The sequence below is a fragment of the Peromyscus leucopus genome, chromosome 7, assembly GCF_004664715.2.
Source record: "Peromyscus leucopus breed LL Stock chromosome 7, UCI_PerLeu_2.1, whole genome shotgun sequence".
In the NCBI taxonomy this organism is placed as follows: domain Eukaryota; kingdom Metazoa; phylum Chordata; class Mammalia; order Rodentia; family Cricetidae; genus Peromyscus; species Peromyscus leucopus.
In genome coordinates, this window is record NC_051069.1 from 40,707,552 (window position 1) to 40,725,822 (window position 18,271).

General features: G+C 45.4%; 1 protein-coding gene across 1 annotated transcript in view; it reads left to right on the forward strand.

The window, feature by feature from the left end:
• Barx2 (BARX homeobox 2) overlaps window positions 1–16,355 on the forward strand; it is a 67,700-nt gene extending 51,345 nt beyond the window's left edge. The window contains 4 exon segments of the mRNA XM_028879076.2: window positions 3,235–3,360; window positions 3,363–3,540; window positions 8,130–8,214; window positions 15,393–16,355. Coding sequence (XP_028734909.1) covers window positions 3,235–3,360; window positions 3,363–3,540; window positions 8,130–8,214; window positions 15,393–15,659 — 656 coding nt within the window. The 3' untranslated portion in view covers window positions 15,660–16,355.
• The last annotated feature ends 1,916 nt before the right edge of the window (window positions 16,356–18,271 follow it).

The window sequence follows — 18,271 nt, forward strand, 5'->3', positions numbered from 1 at the left end:
TGAGAACTGCTGCTCTAGGGCCTGGGATTTGGCCTGGACTTCTCACTGGTTTTGTAGCTTTCCTAGCAGCTTCTGTAGCCTGCTCTCCACAGTCTCCATAAAGCTCACTAATGACTAGGCCAGATTAATCATTAGGTCAGATTCCTTGCCCAGCTGGACTCTCATGGATGGCTTTTCATCCTTCTGAATCACTTCTCACCATCAGGTCTCTCTGAACTTTTCTGTTCTTCTCACTTCTGCCCACTTAGTAATCTTTGAGTCAAAGCTTGTCCCACTGACTGGGTTTGTACATGCTGGTTCTGTGCCTCGGTGCTCAACCCTGTGTCTTCTGCAGACTCCAACACACTGAGGTGCACTTGTCCTCTGCGAGGCCACCTTTCCTCAGAGGCTTCCCTGATTCCATTTCTAATCACCCTCCTTCCCTCCCCTGCTCTGGTTCTTCTCTCTTTGCTCTATCTTTCTTCATAGAGTTCGCCACCGCCTGTGACTCTGTTACCTTCTTTACCAAAATGCAAACACCATGTAGGTGGAACTCTACTTGATTCATAGCCGTAACCCCGGCTTCCAGAGTGGCTATGACCCATAGTCCATGATCAGAGAGTATTCTGGGCAGATTACATACCCGATGAGATCAATACCAGTAGATTCCTTTCTATTCTATTTTACTTTCCCTTCCCCCTAGAGGTCGTTATTGTTATTTATGAGGTAATGGTTTTCTAAAAAAGAATGCATTTGTAACAGCGGTCATGCAGCTTTTCTGATGACACAAATCTTATATTGTATTTTCTCACTGAATAATATATATTTGGACAATGTTTATCCATTCATCTATGTATTTATCAGATTATACAGATAGCTCACACTACAAATAAAACCCAGTTTATTGTCCTCTTAAATAGGTCTGTGGATTGTGTCCCCTTTCCACTACTGTCAACAAGATTGTAGTGGATATGCTGGTACACACAACCCTGTATGCATGGACAGCAGAGCTCATACAAAGTTTTCTGCTAGTGAGTGACTTCGTAGATGTTGATGATGAGCCTGTGAAATGCTTTTTCCTCTTTTATATTCCCAGCAATAGTATATGAATGCCAGCTACTCCACATATTTATCAATACAACATATTATACCACTTTTAGCAAAAAAAAAAGGAAAGAAAGAAAGAAAGAAAGAAAGAAAGAGAGAGAGAAAGAAAGAAAGAAAGAAATGTTCACCTCCTTTACAAATGAGAACAGTAATAAAAACTTAGACTTACAAGTAGATATTTTCCATTTCCTACTTGGTAAAGCTCTTAAATTCCTAGGTCAGAAACTCATTTCACAAAGAATGAAGTTTGTAAGAAAGTATAGAAAGTGATTTGAGATGAGAAACATTTGTCTTCATAGAAGCTTGTAGACTTTCTTATGTAGTGTCAATTCTCATGTGTGCTGAGAGATCAAAAGTCCACATCCAGGATCTTGATTTTCAGCCTATAAAGTACTACTTCTAGATGAATTTTTTTCTTAAATTAACTTTTATTACCTTTATGTGTCAGTATGTGTGTAAGTGATTGCAGTGTCCTTGGAGACCAGAGACCTAGTATCCCCTGGAACTAGATTACATACAGATGTGTTCTGCCTATCACAGGTTCTGGGAACCAAACTTTGGTCCTTGGGAAGAACAGAAGAGCTCTTAACCACTGAGCCCTTGCTCCAGCCCTGATTTTTATTGTTTCTTAAAATGAATCCACAACATAAAACCTCAAGTGTTAGAGTTGGCTTTAGGGTTCCTGGAAGTTGTTGCGCTTGGTGATTTATTGTTACTTAACAACTTTGTGGTTTCTGCTGGGCCTCACTAGAGCATGCTCAAAGGACAAGGGCGGTTATCTGTTTTCATGACTAGGCCTGGCGTCCAGAACACAGACACAGGGATGAATACAAGAGCGATGCCAAGCTAGAGGAGAGCTGGTTCACGGCAGCACCCGGGGGCTGCTATGATGTAGTTGGTTTCAGCCCAGGACTAGTATGAATGTTGGTTGACTCTCGCTTGTTCTGCCTTATGGCCACACTGGCAGGGATGCAGCGAGGTTCAAAGGACAGCCCCCAGTCTTCTCTGTTTTCATCAGCTGTCGAATGTGGGATGAGAGATGCTTTGGTGGCGTCATTATGTCAGAATTTGAAGAGTTCTCTGAAGCTAGCTACGCTTATTGTCTCGATGTCAGAATTGAGACCAGAGAGACAGAGTGAGATACAAAGGTGATAGTCCAGACACTTTGAATCTCATACTATTATTAAACAGTGAAAGGAAAGCGGTCACTTTTATGTGCTCTTCATAGACTTAGATTGTTAGCTGCAAAAGCAGTTTTGCTTTGAAATTCCTAAGAAGCAGTGTAAAACCAGTACATATGTCCCTGAACCCTTGCACCCACCACCTGCTGGTGGCAGACATTGTTAATCAACCCCAGAAAGTTCCACCCAGCCCGAGAACCCTCCTTAAACAGTGCCACTGGTAGCCAGTCATAATTGAGCCAGGTTTTTATGTGAACTAAACATCTGTTGGTTCCCCCTTATAAACGTGTGACTCATGACCCTGATGCTAAGAGCCCTGGACTTGGAGCCAGAAGACTGTGGTTTGACCCCTCGATCTGCTTTTCCTGGTTATGTTGTCTTAGACAAGTCACTTAACTTCTCTAGACTAGTGTGCCCTGAAATGAGGGAGTTGAGTGGGATAGTCATTAAGCATCCTCCTGCTCTGAACGTTGTTATGATTCAAGGCACAGAGGTTTTTGAGTCTGTGATTTTATAAGCAGGTCTTTGGTGAAGACCATAGGATTTTAGGAAATTTTCATATTACAGATCTGTTATTGGAATTGAGATGTACATGTTTCTAGCCTCTTAGCTATTGCTTTATATTTGCATGGTTTCATTGACCTACTATATCCCTGAACCCAGAATTTAGGCGTTCACAGAGGGAAGGGGAGTTATTTAAAAGAGAGGACGTTCAAGAACCTTTCTTGGTTAAGTGGGGGCACAGATGGCCTCACACACCAAGCTAGAGCAAAGTTCCATGTAGCTGGCCCCACCCTGAGGCTCAGGGTCTTGAGCTGCTTTTCTCTTCATTTTTGCTTGCCTCACCTGAATCTTCTGACCAGCAAAAGGCCTAGCATTCATGCAGGTCTTAGCAAGGGATTGTCTTCTGACTCCTCGTCCCTGGTCTCTCCTGCACTCTGTGGTGACTTGACTCTTTGTTTTCCAGGCTCTCCTTCCTTACGGGCATATCCTCTCCTCTCTGTGATCACCCGACAGCCCACAGTCATCTCCCACCTGGTTCCCACCGGCCCGGGAATCACCCCAGTGTTATCCCGCCATCCAGTCACCGAGGCTGCACCGCCGCCACCGAGACCCCTGGTGCTGAGGCATTAGCCAGCAGCGAGTCGGAGACAGAACAACCCACGCAGCGGCAGAAGAAGCCACGCAGGAGTCGCACCATCTTCACGGAGTTGCAGCTCATGGGCCTGGAGAAGAAATTCCAGAAGCAGAAGTACCTGTCTACGCCAGACAGGTGAGGGCATAAGGAAGGCACTCTCTGTAGGTACCACCCTGAAGAAGAGTTTTGCTCTCTGTGGGGTGTGGATTCACGGAGGACACATTCAGTGTTGGGTTACACTCTCGGTTCAGATTCCATTCCTTTGCTCAAGTCCTGTCAATGTTGGGTTAGAAGAGGCAGCCCACCTGAATCTTGTGTATCAGCCCAGAGCCTGAATGTATGCTCTCCTCTGTCTCCTCTATGTGTTAGATGAACTCCTTCAGTGTAACAAGCAGGGAAACGTCTGGCAAATAGTTGCCTAGGCTCTCTGCCAGGAAGCTAGTTGGGTTTGTTAAGTCCCCAACATTTCGTGCGGTGGGTCTAGTCCTGGACACTGGAGCTGTGATTTCAGCCCTTCCTAGCGGACTCAGTTTGCTGGCCTGGCTTTGGTTTGGAAAGGCCTGAACTGATTCAGGTGAGGAGGCTTCTGACACCATAGCGTGTCTGATCAGGATTGAAGCAGAGCCACTTGGCAGAGATCCCCGCTGAGCGGGAGGGAAGTCTCCTCTTTAGACCCCTTTGCAACTCATGTGGGGGTATTGTAACCCTTGCTTTCTGTAGAGACCTAATACCCCACCCTCTGTCTTCAGTATCTTAACTACAAAATACGCTGAGGTGTGTTGTCTTATCTCACCCGAGATGGCTGAGTTCAGGGATGAGACTATTTATTGGGGGGACTTTTCCAGGTCTTTTAAAAAAAATCTTTTTTTTTTCTTTTGCTAACTGCTTTGTCCATATTTGGTTGACCCCAGTCCTATGAAAGAGAATGGGGTGGGGAATGCAAATGAATGCCTCAAGCTATTTAGTAGTTGTTTAGAAAACAAAATGGAAGTGAAAGAGCAATCTGCAAATCACTCCTTCAGGGAGAATTTGTCTGCTGGTTCCACAAGCCGGCTGCTTGCGGAGGGTCTCTTTCTTGGGTGCTGGCAGAGCAGGGTGGCAGGGGTCCAGAAAGCCGTAAATGGAGCCCTGCTTTGAAGGACTTCATGGGGCAGATCGACTGCCATCGCTGTAGCATAGTGAGCCAGAACCGGTGCCTTATGTTGCCATAGAAACCCAAAGGTATTGCTAAGTGTGGCAGGGAAGCCGTTAAGAAGAGCTTTGGATCCAGAAGAGACAGAGCATCCTACATAGAGGGGATGTCCTCAAAAGGCATGGACTCTTGTCTCCCTGGGCAAGTTGATGGAACCGCAAGCATGGGTCTTTCCACTTAGCGTGTAAACGGGTAAGAAAGACCTCAGATGCCTGGCTGAAGAACAAGGTCTTGCTGTTGAGGCAGTCACTGACCCATAAGAGCCAGGTTTACATTTTAGAATCAGAGCTTTGGTAGCACCACAGCTGGCAGGTGATGGGGCAGGAACGAATCTAGGGATAGCTAGCTGCAGGATGTTACACTAGGAATAGAGAGGTGAGAGGAGAAGGGGGGAATGTTTGAAAGTGGAATGGGCAGCACTGATGCTGGATGAGGGGGGAGGGAGGGAGTTGAGTGTTCCTGTGGTCCCTGAATGAGGCAGGCCACTAGGAAACAAGGATGCTATTCACGGAAGCCGAAAGGTGGTTATAGGCTGGGATGGGAGGGGAGAAGTGAGCTTTGCTTTGAATTTTGACACTGGGGGTCACATTTGGGCAGACAGGTCTGTGAATTGGGAATTAATACACGTGATGCCCTGACAGCAGGTAACTAAGCTTCATGGACTCGTGTAACCAGGTGGAGCAGCCATCATTGTTAGTTGTAAGGTTGTGGTATCTAAGAGGCTTCGTTCAGAAAGTACGGATAAAAGTTAGGCTTATTTCTCAGATGCTAGAGAACTTTAAAAAAATCAGAAATGTTCTTTAAAAAAAATCTGCTGGGGCCTCCTGATACTTGCCCAGGCATCTCTCAGGTGACCCACACAGAACTGATTCACTTGCCTAGGGAGGAGGACACCATCTGGCTGGCTTTGAGGCTGACGCCTCAACCCGCCCTCCCCATGTTCCCTACCTCCCTACGTGACCAGAGCCATGAGCACTCCCTCCTCCCACAGTGCCCGCCCGCCTCCTTCGTGTTTGTTTCCCCGGTTTCCTAGGTGACTCCATTTGAGTGGATGTGCAGGGAAGTGAGAATTTGTAACGGTGGCAGGTAATGAGAGAAAGCTGATGACAGTGAGACGTTTCTGCAGCCAGTGTGAGTCAAGGATGCATTTTTCCCAAGTGAGCTAACAGCATTTGCTAATGCCATGGCAGAACCATGAGCCTTCCACTGACTAATGCACCTGATGGCCTCAGGTGAACCAGACTCAGGGAAACCCTGCAGGGGCCTGAGAGGACCCTTAGGACCACCAGAGCCTAGAATGACCCTGGGACCAGAACCATGGGATCCCCCTGAGTTTCTGGTTCATATGAATGACTGCTTAGGGCACAGTGCTTCATTAATGGGAAGAAGCTAAGTGCTATGGGCCCTGGAAGTTTAATGCTTTGGTCGGTTATAAAATGCTCAGCTGCCAGTAGCCCCTCTGCAGGGATGACCAGGTACGTGTGAATGGAGCTTTGAGACAGGCTCAACATTCCTTTGAAGGCAGATTCTATTTTTAAAATTATTATTAGAGGCTTAATTAATATACCCTGATCAGGAATCCTGGGCAGCTGTGCCTGTGAGCATTAAGAGTTGGCTGATAACCAGGGTCAGAGCTCAATGTTCCTGCCAATGCCAGGTCTCCTCAGGTAAAGAAAGCTGCAGCTGAGGCATCGCACCTGAACTGCCCATGGCTTAGGTTTGAGCCTGTGTAGGCTTGCAAGAAATAGCGGCCCTAGATCCGCAAGTGGCAGTTCTCAGAAACCCGGGAACCTTCGGGTAGTGGTGGTCGTCGCTCAAGCTGATGGATGAGCCATAACTGCCTCACTCAGCAGGCTTGGTGCTTCAGGGAGGTTGCAGGCAGGCAGCTCATGTTTTCTCAGGTCTCATGTCCCTCCACCTGGGGTCCAGGTAGCCACACAGGTCCCTGGCTGCAGCCTTAAGGACTAAGGGTAGAAACCTGACTAATTGCCCCTCCCCCATTGAGCTCCATTTGGAGTGATGGCTGTGCCCTCAGGCTGTGGCATCTGTGTCTCTTTGACAGTTCTGCTTTGTAGAGAAGTGTTGTGAGGTGGGCCATCACCCAAAAGGTGGTCCTCACATAGAAGGTGGCATACAAGTCAGCCATGGGTGGATTTCACTCTCAGTCCAGGACCCAGGAGTCAGCAAAAATAGAGACAGAAGACTGTTGATTTCAGGCTTTTGGGGACATATGGTCTGTCACAGCTACTGGAGTCTGCTGATGTGTCACAGAGGTGGCCATGAGCAATATGAAAGCAAACAAACTTGTCTGTGTTCCAATAAACGTTATTTAAAAGAAAATCAAGTGTCAGGAAGAATTTGGCTATATGGTTGAGAAATTCTAATCTTTCTCTAAGCTTTAAATCTTCTATCTGTAAAATGGGAATAATTATACCATCATGATGAAAAGATAGCCCTGGACAGGGGCTTAACCTGTGTCTGGGATGCTGTCACACTCTGGAAATGGTTGCTGTGTTGTCGGAATTACCTCCCATTGTACACTCTGTGACAATGGCTTTGACTTAAGGGCTTTTCAGAAGACCATAGAGAAAAGTAGAAACATGATGAGCACAGAAAGCAGGAGGGACTATGGATTTAATGCTTCATTGGACTCGTTATGGTTTTACATTCCAATCATTATAATAATTTAGGGCAGCTACAGTCAATTCCTGGGACTCAAGAGATGGCTTAGTGGATGAGTCACTTGCTTCACAAGTATAAGGACTGAAGTTCAGACCTCCAGAACCCACATGAAAGTTGGACAGGTGTGGCTGCTCCCTGTAATCCCAGCATTTAGGCAGAAACAGGGGATACCCGGGGCAATGAGAGAACTCTGGGTTCAGCAAGGTATCCTGTCTCAATAAATAAAGTGGAGTGTGATGGAGAGGATACCAGACATCAACTTTGGGTATCCACACATCGCACACCAACATGCATGCACCTAACCACATATACATGGCTATGCATGAACCCTGCTTCTGGATTTAACATGCAATAGTAGGTACTTTTGTAAACATAAATGATGTGAAAGACTTGGTCTTGGGCTGGGGAGGCTGAAGTAACATGTGCTCTGAAGATAGTTGACAACATGATCCATTGGGGGACTGCTGAGTAAGAGAGGTCATGGGAGCTGGGGGACTTGAGGGCGGTGGATCTGGACTGAGGAGTGGAATTCCCGTAGAAGTATACCTTTACTTTTTAATTTCCAGTGTTTGGGGATCAGGGTGAAGATTGAAAGCTCAGATGTCTAGGTTCATTTCAGAGAATGTATGTAGGAGAAAGACGTTTGCCTGTGTTCTTGAGTGTGGTCACTATTTCTAAGCCTTCCAGTTTCCTGCACAGTGTTCTCAGAAGGGAGACATTCTTCCTCTTGGGGACGGACTGGTCTAATGGTGACAGTCTGAGATTTAGAAGCAAGTGCCCGGTGCCGGCATGACCTTACCTCTCTTGCTCTCTCCTCTCTTCCTCACACTTTGTGTCTCATGCCTTCTAGGTTGGACTTGGCCCAGTCTCTGGGACTTACTCAGCTGCAAGTCAAGACTTGGTATCAGAACCGCAGGATGAAATGGAAGAAGATGGTAAGAAAGGGCAAAGAGTGTAACCCTGCACCCATCCTTATGGGAGGAATTCCCACTGTGGGACTGTGGGGAGGCAGGAAGGACCATTGGTAGTTTGGGCATCAAGACAGGAAGGTCGTCAAAAGTGCTGGTTGGGAGGGAGGCTGTTTGAACTTGACCTCATCTCTTAACTAGAGAGATAGTCTTTTTTTTTTTCCTTCTTCAGTTTCCTTAGACATCAAAGAAGAAAGCCTAGAAGCTTCCCAGCTGCTATTCTGAATCCCACCTGCTAGTGCTTCCAAAGAACTCTGTTCCCCTCCCAGCAGTAGCAAAAATCATAAAAAAGACATGTTTCTGTGCCTCTGTCCCTGAATGCAGGAATCTTTAAAGTTGGTGGGTGTTATAGTCACCTGGGTAGCAGGATAAGCCCTTCTGGGGATTCTGATTTCAGAGACCCATGTCAGAGCTAGGGACAGGCCAGGTTATTTCAAAGCTTGCTCCCTTCAACCAGTTCCCACCTCCCAGTGGCCTATCAGTTTATGAACCTGTCATAAAGTCAGAGCCCTCATAATGTGGTCACTTCCTTGAAGTCCCACCTCTGGGACCATGCTGTGACACACTTCATATCCAAACATTGCTGTTCCTCACCTAGCTATCCCTGTCCTAGGCACCATGGGAAAGAAAAGAAAATATAACCTCTGCTTCCAGTGGAATTTGTTGTGGAGCTGGAGGAAGAAGGCCCAGGAAGCAGCAAGGGGGCGCAGAAAGACTCAGTGGGGATTATTTCATTTTAGTTGATGAGCCCCCAAAGAGTTCAGATGAGGTAGTGAAGACAGCTGCAGACAGATGTTGAAACTGAAGGACAATGAAATTCAGATAAGTAGAGTCATTTTAAAAGTTCTATAAGGCTCTACACACATGAAATTTAGGGTGGGAACTGGGGTGGGGGGGTGTCGTTCTTTGAAGGAACCGAGTTTGGGAGTGAGAGGTGCTGGACTGCATTCCCATTGTGTGCCTCTCCCTGCCTGTTTTGGGCCCGTCCCTTTGGTTCTTTTCCTTTTAAGTTCCACCACCTACCTCTTTCCTCATCAATCATCATCATGGAAATCAATGTCTCCCGAGTAGCAGAGTATTGTTTAAATTGGTTATCAGCAATCTTCTCATGAGTCATTTGAATAACGAACTGACAACCAGTCCTCTGGGCCAGCACCGCCCAGTCCCCGTGGGACAACGCGTGCGCCCTGGGCCCTGACGTCACTTGTTTTCCATGAGCCACTCGGCTGCTGGCACAGTTGTGGAGTAGTTGGTGGTGATTATCAACCGTACACATCAAAATGGAAGTAACTGCAGATTGAGCCTCTGAGAACATTCTAGGCAAACCAAACTCAGGTCCCTTCTGGAGAGAAGAGAACAAAGCTGTTAGTTCTTGTTAGCAGTAATAACATATGGACCAGGTAATTTATAACAGGTAATAGAGACAAAGTGACAATCGGAATCTGTCCTCTTAAAACCATTTTTTTTTTTTTTTTTTTTTTTTTTTTTTTTTTTTTTTTTTGCGATTCTTTGTGTTTCCATGTGGTGGCTGTGAGTGTAAGTCAGGAAACTCAAAAGGATTGTGAGAGGAGAAAAATGTGTCGAAGGGACAGGAAAGACGAGGCGAGGAGTACGAGGGGAGGCTGAGAATGGGAGGAAAGAGGGGAGGTCACCACAAGCAAATGATATTTGAAAACACTTAGTGAAATCTAATGCTTGGCGTGCTAATTAGAAATAGTAATCAAAACACACAAACTATAAAAATATTTTCAGTCACGTCGGGGACACAGACCTGAAAACTAAGCTACACAAAGTAACCAGGGTGACAGGGGAAGGTTTGACAGGCTTCAGAAGCAGAAGAGAAGGGGAGCCTTTGCGGAAGAGGCCCCGTGAAGCTGATTTCAGTGGATGAATGGAAATGTGTCCGTGATGTCGGGGAACAGACAGCAGGCAGAACGCTTTGGGATGCTTAGGAACTTCAAAATGGCGGGAGCCACAAGGGCTTGGCGTTCAGCTGTGAGTGCTGAGTCCCGACTCCTTCAGAACAGCCAGGCATTGTTGAGCTCCAGATTGCTTCACTTATTTTCCTGCTAAAAACTCTTTCAAGGCTATCTCTTCAGGTACTGAGAAGGAAAGAAAAAGATAATTGGGTAATAAAGATGTCTCAAGGCTAGTAACCTAATTGGAACTGGAAAAAGATTAGTGTTTGATTCTCAGACTCACTCCTGAGGCTGCCAAGAGCAAGATAGGATCTCTGACGAGTTTTGACTGGTCAGCATCTGTAACCTATAGCGGGTTGAGTAAATTTAATCTTGCACATTAGATGGGGTGCTTATCCTACATCGCTTTTCTGTGGATCCACAGCATTTGTATCAGGCTGAAAACATCTCATTAATCAGTGTCTGCAGTGTTAAAACTCAATTTTCTTCTGAAAGAGGATCTAATCCCAGGCCAGAATGTGGGTGTTCTATACTGTCATGCTTTTATTTTTCCAAGTTTTTGCTTTGTCTCTAGAGAGTCAACAGTCATTTGTATGGCCCTGGACAGGTTACTGTGTGTCTCTACTTCACAGAGTTGTGCTATTAACTGAGGTAACGTCTATAAAATATCTAGGGCAGCGCTTGCCACACAAGATACAGATAAGGGATATTAGCTGCCATTATTATTATTGTTTGTTATCTACAAAATCCATGTTTCCAGATAATCTGAACCTTTGGAGGCCACAACAGGTAAAGTCAATGTGAATTCTACAGACTTCCAAGACCCCTCAAGCTGCTCTTTTGGTTGAATGGAGTCCTGGGTTGTTGGTCTCCTGGTCAGATCTTTGGCACTGGGATACAGTTTGAGACCTTGTATGACCCTGGGTCTTCAGCCTGGGACAAATAACTAATGTGAGCAGTAATGCTCTGAGAGAGATTCATGCAGGAGAACCGAAACATTTTTCCTCTGGCATCACTGAAACCATCATCAATTCTGTGGTCCCCACTGTGCTGGAGGGAAGAGAGAGGGGAGAGAGAAACAAAACCCTATAAGCCTGGCATCTATAGGGTAAGTGCAGATGACTAGGAAACAGAAAAAAACAGTGGCGTGTCCTACATGTCCACTGCACATTAAGCAGAATAAATTGCTGGTAAGAATATTAGGTTTGAGTGGTTAGGGGTCTTCTGTTTAAACATAGCTCTGCCCTTGGCTCACTTTCAGGACCCCTGAAAGCTCTTTCTGTCAACCATTTCTTGTCTGGAAGAGGAAGGAAGGCAGATTTACCTTTCTACACTGCCATCCTGTTCTCTCTGAGGTGACTGCCTGAACCCCTTCTTAGTACCTCAGCAAGAAAGCAAAAAGATCCATCTTGATGTCCTCAGCTACAGAACATTCTCTTTTCTCAATTTAGAGTTCAGAGGGGGACTACCAACAGACACAGCTAATAAAGCACACTGTTCTAGATGTATTTGTGAGAGACAGAGAAGCATCTGACCTCATGTCCAGTGGGTTGCCTGGCCTCTCTGAACTAAGGAACAAACTGTCTCTAGGAATTAATGAGGAAGCAAGCCCCCAGAGAAGGCTGCAGAGTTCGCGCGAAGGTGCAGTCCTGGTGCTGGTTGGGTGTGGGATAATTGCATGTCTCAGGTGTGCTGGGAGGTAGGGGCCAGAGGTCGATTCGGAAAGCAGCCAGGAGGGTAGCTGTCTTCTAATTATTGCTTGCACTGGAATGTTTTATTCCATTTAGAAAATGGTTTGATTGTTTTGACTTTTTTTTCATGCTGTAGGAAAACAGCCAGGTGGGGTAAATCCAAGCCTGTGGGTGGTGTTCTCTAATTGCTGGGCTTTCCTTTGCCAATTAGGTGGCTTCCTTAGACCTGCCCTTTCTAACTTGATTACTGCATGGGGTAACTGCTTTTTGTATAACCTCTTTCATACCCGATGGAGCTGCTTTCAACATGTAGATTCTGTCTTGGCACAGCCTGGCACTTTCAAAAACACTGACATCAAAATCAGATACTGACTTACCCAAAAAGGAAGATGGGGTGTCGTCTCTCCAGAGGTGATTATCTGTTCATGTCTATCCCTTGTTAAAGGTTCCTTCCTGTCTCGTGTGAGCTATCTAGTTGGGTTCAAGTAAGTCAAGAAGGATTGCACTAGAAAAGGGTGTTTGTTGAGAACACATAGTTTTCCTGGCCTTCATATACAAAAATTAACTCAAAACAGATCACAAATCTACATAAGAGGTAAACCATAAAAGCCTTAGAAGAAAACATAAATAAGTATCTTTATTTAGGACTAAACAAGGCCTTCCAATATATAACACAAAAGAAGTATCAACAACAGAAAAACTAAGTTGGATTTTATGAAAAGATGTACAAATAGCCAATAAGCACACAAAAAGCTGCTCAACCTTGTTAGCCACTAGGGAAGTGCAAATCAAAAGCACAATGAAACCCCACTTCTCACTAGCAAGGACGGCTATGATCAGGAAGGCATAATATCAAACGTTGGGGAGGAAGTGGAAAACTGAAATCCACACACATTGTTGGTCGGGATGCACAGTGGTGCAGCTACTTTAGAAAAAGTCCTCAAAACATTAATCATAGAGTTGCCATATGATGCAGCAATTACATTTCTGGGTATGGAACAGAGAGAGGTCAAAGCAGAAACTCGCACAGGTATTTGTTCACCCATGTTCATAACAGCATTATTCACAGAGCCAAAGGTGGAAGTAACTTAAGTGTCCATCAGCTGATGAGTGAGTCATCAAGCTTCAATACAGACATACGGTGAATATTATTTTCTAGTACATGCTACAACATAGGTGGATCTTAAAAACACTATGCCAAATGAAGTAAGCAAAGCCCACATGTTAGGATTCTGTTTATACAAACTGTCCAGAATGGATTCGTCTATAAGGAGAAAGGGAAGACTACTGATTGCTGAGGCACGGGGCAAAGAGGTTGTGGGGAATGGGGTTTTGGTGCTAATGGATGGATATAAGGTTTCTATTGGGGATGAGGAAAAATGCTCTAAAACTGCATTGCAATGATAGTTGCCCAAGTTGACAATTACAACTAAACATTGTTGAACTGGGCAGTTTAAATACATGAAGCATGCATGCAGATTAAATCTCAAAGCTATTTTAATAAGAAGTTCAAGTTTGGTGAGTTACTGTACTCATCCTCAACCACATTCCCTCACATGATAGTCTGCCTTCAACACACGTTCAAAAGTAGTCGGCCAACCATGAAGTAAAACCACTAAAACTATGAGTGAAAAGAAACCTTCCCTTCAGATAGGTTTGCTCATCTCAGGTTGTATGCCCCAGAAATATGAATCTAATTAATATAGAAAGTAGCAAAAAATATCTCCTCCTCTTTCTCTGTTTAATTCCAGCCCATGCAAAGCTCTTCACACAGCTGCTCAGAACATTAATTACAAAGAATCGGGGATTGGAGATAGTGAAGGAAGGGCTGCATATTACCTTCTAAAGTAAACTAGGAACATTGAAAAAGTGATTTCTATCTGTCTTATGGAGGTTCTTGTATAGATCACAAAGTGGATCGCAAAATGGGGTAATATATAAATCTTTTATACCAACATGTATACAGTATATCTTGGTCATATCTACCTTCCATTCCCCTAAATTCCATTTTTTTTTTTTTGAGATAGGGTCTTATGTAGCTCAGTTGGCCTTGAACTTGTTATGTAATCACAGATGACCTTGAACTCTAATCCTCCCAACTTGCCTCCACCTTCCAACTTCTGGGATTACAGGCATATGTCACCATGATGAGCTTTTTGATCTTTCTTCAACTTTCTGAAGTGTTTATTGAGAAAGGTTCTGTCCATAATAGTTGTCACATGCCTGCTGTGCACAGGGAGCTAGTGGGATGGGCTGGCAAATATGCATGTAGAGCTGGTGTTTTTATGGAAGTTCTCATAGGGCACACAGGGAGAGAATTTGACTGACTCAGGAGAGCAGGGAAGGTAGGCTTCCAAAAGATGTCAGCCAGGGAGAGGCTGCTATGAGCAGAAGAGAGTTGCCATTCAGCAGCTATCCTGGCTTCTCATGTACACAATGGGTTGTTCCCCGTCACCCTGTGGTAGAAGGTACTCTTGAGCCCCATTTTACAGACTAGGAAACAGAGGCTTGGGTTCCTTAAAGAGCTTCCCACAGACAAAGCTGGGAAGTGGCAGAGTTGGAATTTAGCCTTTGTGGTTACAACTCTTCATGTGATGGCCAACTACCTCTTTAACAAGACAGGAGAATGTATTTATTTTTTTTAACACCTTTTTTTCTGATAACAGAAATTCTTATAAATGGTCCTTGGTAAAAACTTAGAAAATAACATAATATAAAAGATGAAACATTATCTATGATCTTGATCCTGCAAACAAGGTAGCATATAGCTCTCTAACCTCAAAGTTAGACTATGCTGTATTGTAACTTGTTTCTTTATAAAAATATATTCATAATCTTTCCCAAGCAAACACTCTCCTCTATAACAATTGTTTTGGTTATCAAGAATCTCTCTTTGGAATTTACTGTAATTATCTGACTTTTAGGGTACCCATCCTAACTTTTGCTCTTATAACCAATGTTGGGTTGACTATGTTTTGCAGATCAACCATTTTTTAGACATGGGTGAGTGTTGAGAATTTATCCTGAGGAATTTCTTTCTTTTTTCTTTTTTTAAAAGGGGTTCATGTTTTAGAGCTTTTAAGTTGAAATGTCAAATTGTCTTGAAAAGATAATCAGGCTCCATTTTCACACAGTGTGTTTTTTCTCTTGTTTGCTAGCTACAGATTTCGTCCTTTTAATCTATCAGTTCGATAGTTATCACATTGACATTTGAGGTTTAATTTCTTTCCTTTCCAAAGGAGGTGACTTTTTTTCTGTGTTTATGATCAGGGTATTAAATGCCAAAGTATACGATGCCAACTCAAAGTCCACTGGACACGGAAGAAGCTGACTTCAGCGGATGGCCTTAAAATACATGTGGCTAAACCTTTGGCTTTGCTCTTGGGAGGGAAACTACACAATGCTGTGTAAGGGTGGACCAGGACCAGGAGGCTGCAGGATGGAGGGATTTCTTGGATTCAATAATCTCTCTCTCTCTCTCTCTCTCTCTCTCTCTCTCTCTCTCTCTCTCTCTCTCTCTCTCTTTTCCACATAGGTTCTTAAAGGTGGACAGGAAGCACCCACAAAACCTAAGGGACGTCCCAAGAAGAACTCTATTCCCACATCAGAGGAGATTGAAGCGGAAGAGAAGATGAACAGCCAGGCCCAGAGCCAAGAGCACCTGGAGTCCTTGCAGGGACACGAGGAGCCCTGTGATACCCAGGAACCCAAAGCATGCCATGTCCCCCTGGAGGTGGCAGAACCACCTCACCAGCCCCAGGAGTTGCCAGAAGCTTCTTCTGAACCCCCACCATTAAGCTAAACTAAAGTTCGTTGGGGGGAGGGGGAGACTGGGAATAAGGGAAGAGAGAGAAGGCAAGGAGACTCAGGAGAGAAGCCTAGTTACCTGGGTGGAGCGCCACCCGTCTCCCTCCTCCCAGCGGCATTTTCGTCTTGAGCATTTGATGAAGACTTGTTTGCCTTGGGACTTGCCCTTCTTACAAGGCTGTGTTAGCCACAGATACCCTTGAGTAAGGGAGATAGCGCCTTGGGGCTGCTTGCCCAGGCTGGGTGATGGCTGTGGGGTTGGATACAGCAGCCTGTCAGTGTGACAAGCTAGCTGGGCTGGCCTGCAGGGAGGGCAGCCAGTCAGCAAAGCGGGGAGAGGTAGGTGGGCCGGCTTGAGAAGCCTGCCCAGGCTCCTTGCTGACTCAGCGCTTATTTCTGTAGTTTTAAGAGAATTGAATGTTTGGGGGGGGGTTCTTTTTGGAGGGCGGGGTGGGGAAGACTGCCAGAGACAGGCAAAAAAAGGAGTTGGAGGGAGCTGCGAGTTCCTAGGGACCCCTCTGCTTGTCGGTTTGGAGATGTGTGCCTTTGTACCTTTATAAGATGGTCAGATAACAAAGAATTTAGGAGCCTTGGCTTTTCTGCTTCATTAAGTTGCCATCCCTGGAGCTGCAAGTGCAGATACGTTAAGATAACTTTTATTTTTTAATTAAAAATAAATCTTTCAAGAGGATTGTCTTGTTCTGTTTTCTTTCTTCCTTGATTTTGGGAAGTGTCCTATGGAAAGAAAGGTAGCCAGGTCCTTGGACCTCCTTTCCCCATCTACAAAGCAAAAGGTTGGGCCAGACCACCAATGCTTAAGGACAGGAGCCACAGAAGTGATGCTGTGGTCACGAGGTGAGGGAGCTGGGAAGCAGGGCTGCCCCCGCGAAGAAACCCCATGGCCAGCAGCTGTCCATCTGGGGCTTCAACTTTAAAAGTTGTTGTGAGAAAAAAAAAGTTGTTGTGGCCTCTTAAAAATATATTTATTTTATTTGTGTGTGTGTGAATGCCTGAATAGATGCATCTCTCTCCCCCCTCTCCCCCCCCTCTCTCTCTCTGTGTGTGTGTGTGTGTGTGTGTGTGTGTGTGTGTGTGTGTTGGGGGCAGGGGGTGTGTGTTCATGCCACAGTATGTGTGGGAGCCCAAGGACAAATTGTGGGAATCAGTTCTGTCTTACCATGGGGATTCCGGTGAATGAACACAGGTTATCAGACTTGGAGGCGAGTGAGTGGCTTTACCTGCTCGGCTGTCTTGCAGGCTGGCCCTGTTTTATCTTTTGAATAACTAACTAAGTGATATGCTTTAAAAGGTCAGAACTATAAAAATGAGCTTTGCTTCTATCCCCAACCATTAAACACAATCATTTGTATTGGTTTCTCGCTGGTCCTCCCAGCTTTTCTGTACGGAGTATCCAACTTTTAAGAAAAGAAAACCTAAGAACAGACTGCCCAGCCGTGTGAAGTCACGTGGAATTTAAAAGCAATGTCCCAGACTGGGGCTGGTGCCCAACGGTTAAGTACTTTCTTCCATGCTCAGGGGCTGGGGCTCCACTCCCAGCATCGGAGGAAAACAAATGAGAGGCAGTAATGATGCCCCACTTTCAATAAGACCAGGGAAGTGCCAGGCACCAAATGTCACAAGGAGGGTTTATGTGACTCTCATGCACTCTGGCTGGGAAACTTGCTTTCTCAGGGTCCCCTTTAGGGTTGTTTCCCTGCGATGCCCTTCAGGACTCAACACCTAGCTAGTGGCTAGTGGTCATCGATTACTGTCAATTCTGCCAAGGAGGCTTGGAGAATGAATACCAGCCAGCTGTTAACGAGGCCTCAACTAGGAGGCAGAACTGATTACTATTTCAGAAATGGTCCTATATATAACACACTGCAGAGGCAAACAGGAAAAACCCTGCCTGTGCGCACTCATCGGGCTGCCTGCCTCTCTCCATTGACAAGCAGTCAGACGGCAGCAACTTTGATGCGGCCACGGTGGACCTTACCCCGCTGCTACTGAGCAGAGCAGAGCAGGCCATCTCTTTTTTTACTCCTGTGAATAGACAAAGGAGTCAAGGACTTGGCCTCTGAGAACCAGTTTGTGCAGACCACACCCGGCTGCCTGTGTGAGGTGGCTTGTAGCAAGTGTGCAGAAAGCTGTCTCCCTCACCTCTGCCCACCCCACAGTACAATTTTACAATCTGCCGACCAGGTGGTGTCACAACAAGCCAAAGAATACACACAGTGGCCAGAGTAAGCATGTGGATGAGGGCTTTTGGTCTCTTGCCCTCAGGGGCTTACTATGTCCCTTACTGTGCTCTGACTATGACCTGTTGGTGCACATACATGCTGCTTTTCCCACATGCTGGGTTCCAGGTGCTTCTGATTCCAGCTTATGCCTTGGCCCATCCTCTTTGGTTTGTTTCTTGCCTGGAGGGGTTGAAGACATTTCACTGGTGAATTTAAGACCTGGGATTATCGTTCCTTGTGTTTGGTAAGGCCCAGCCCAAGGGTACCTCCACTTACAAGCTCTTAGGTTATCCTCCAGCTCAGATGAGCAATGCTGCTTTTTCTCTTTTTCTGATGAATCAAAGATGTGCCAGGCGGGGCCTTTATT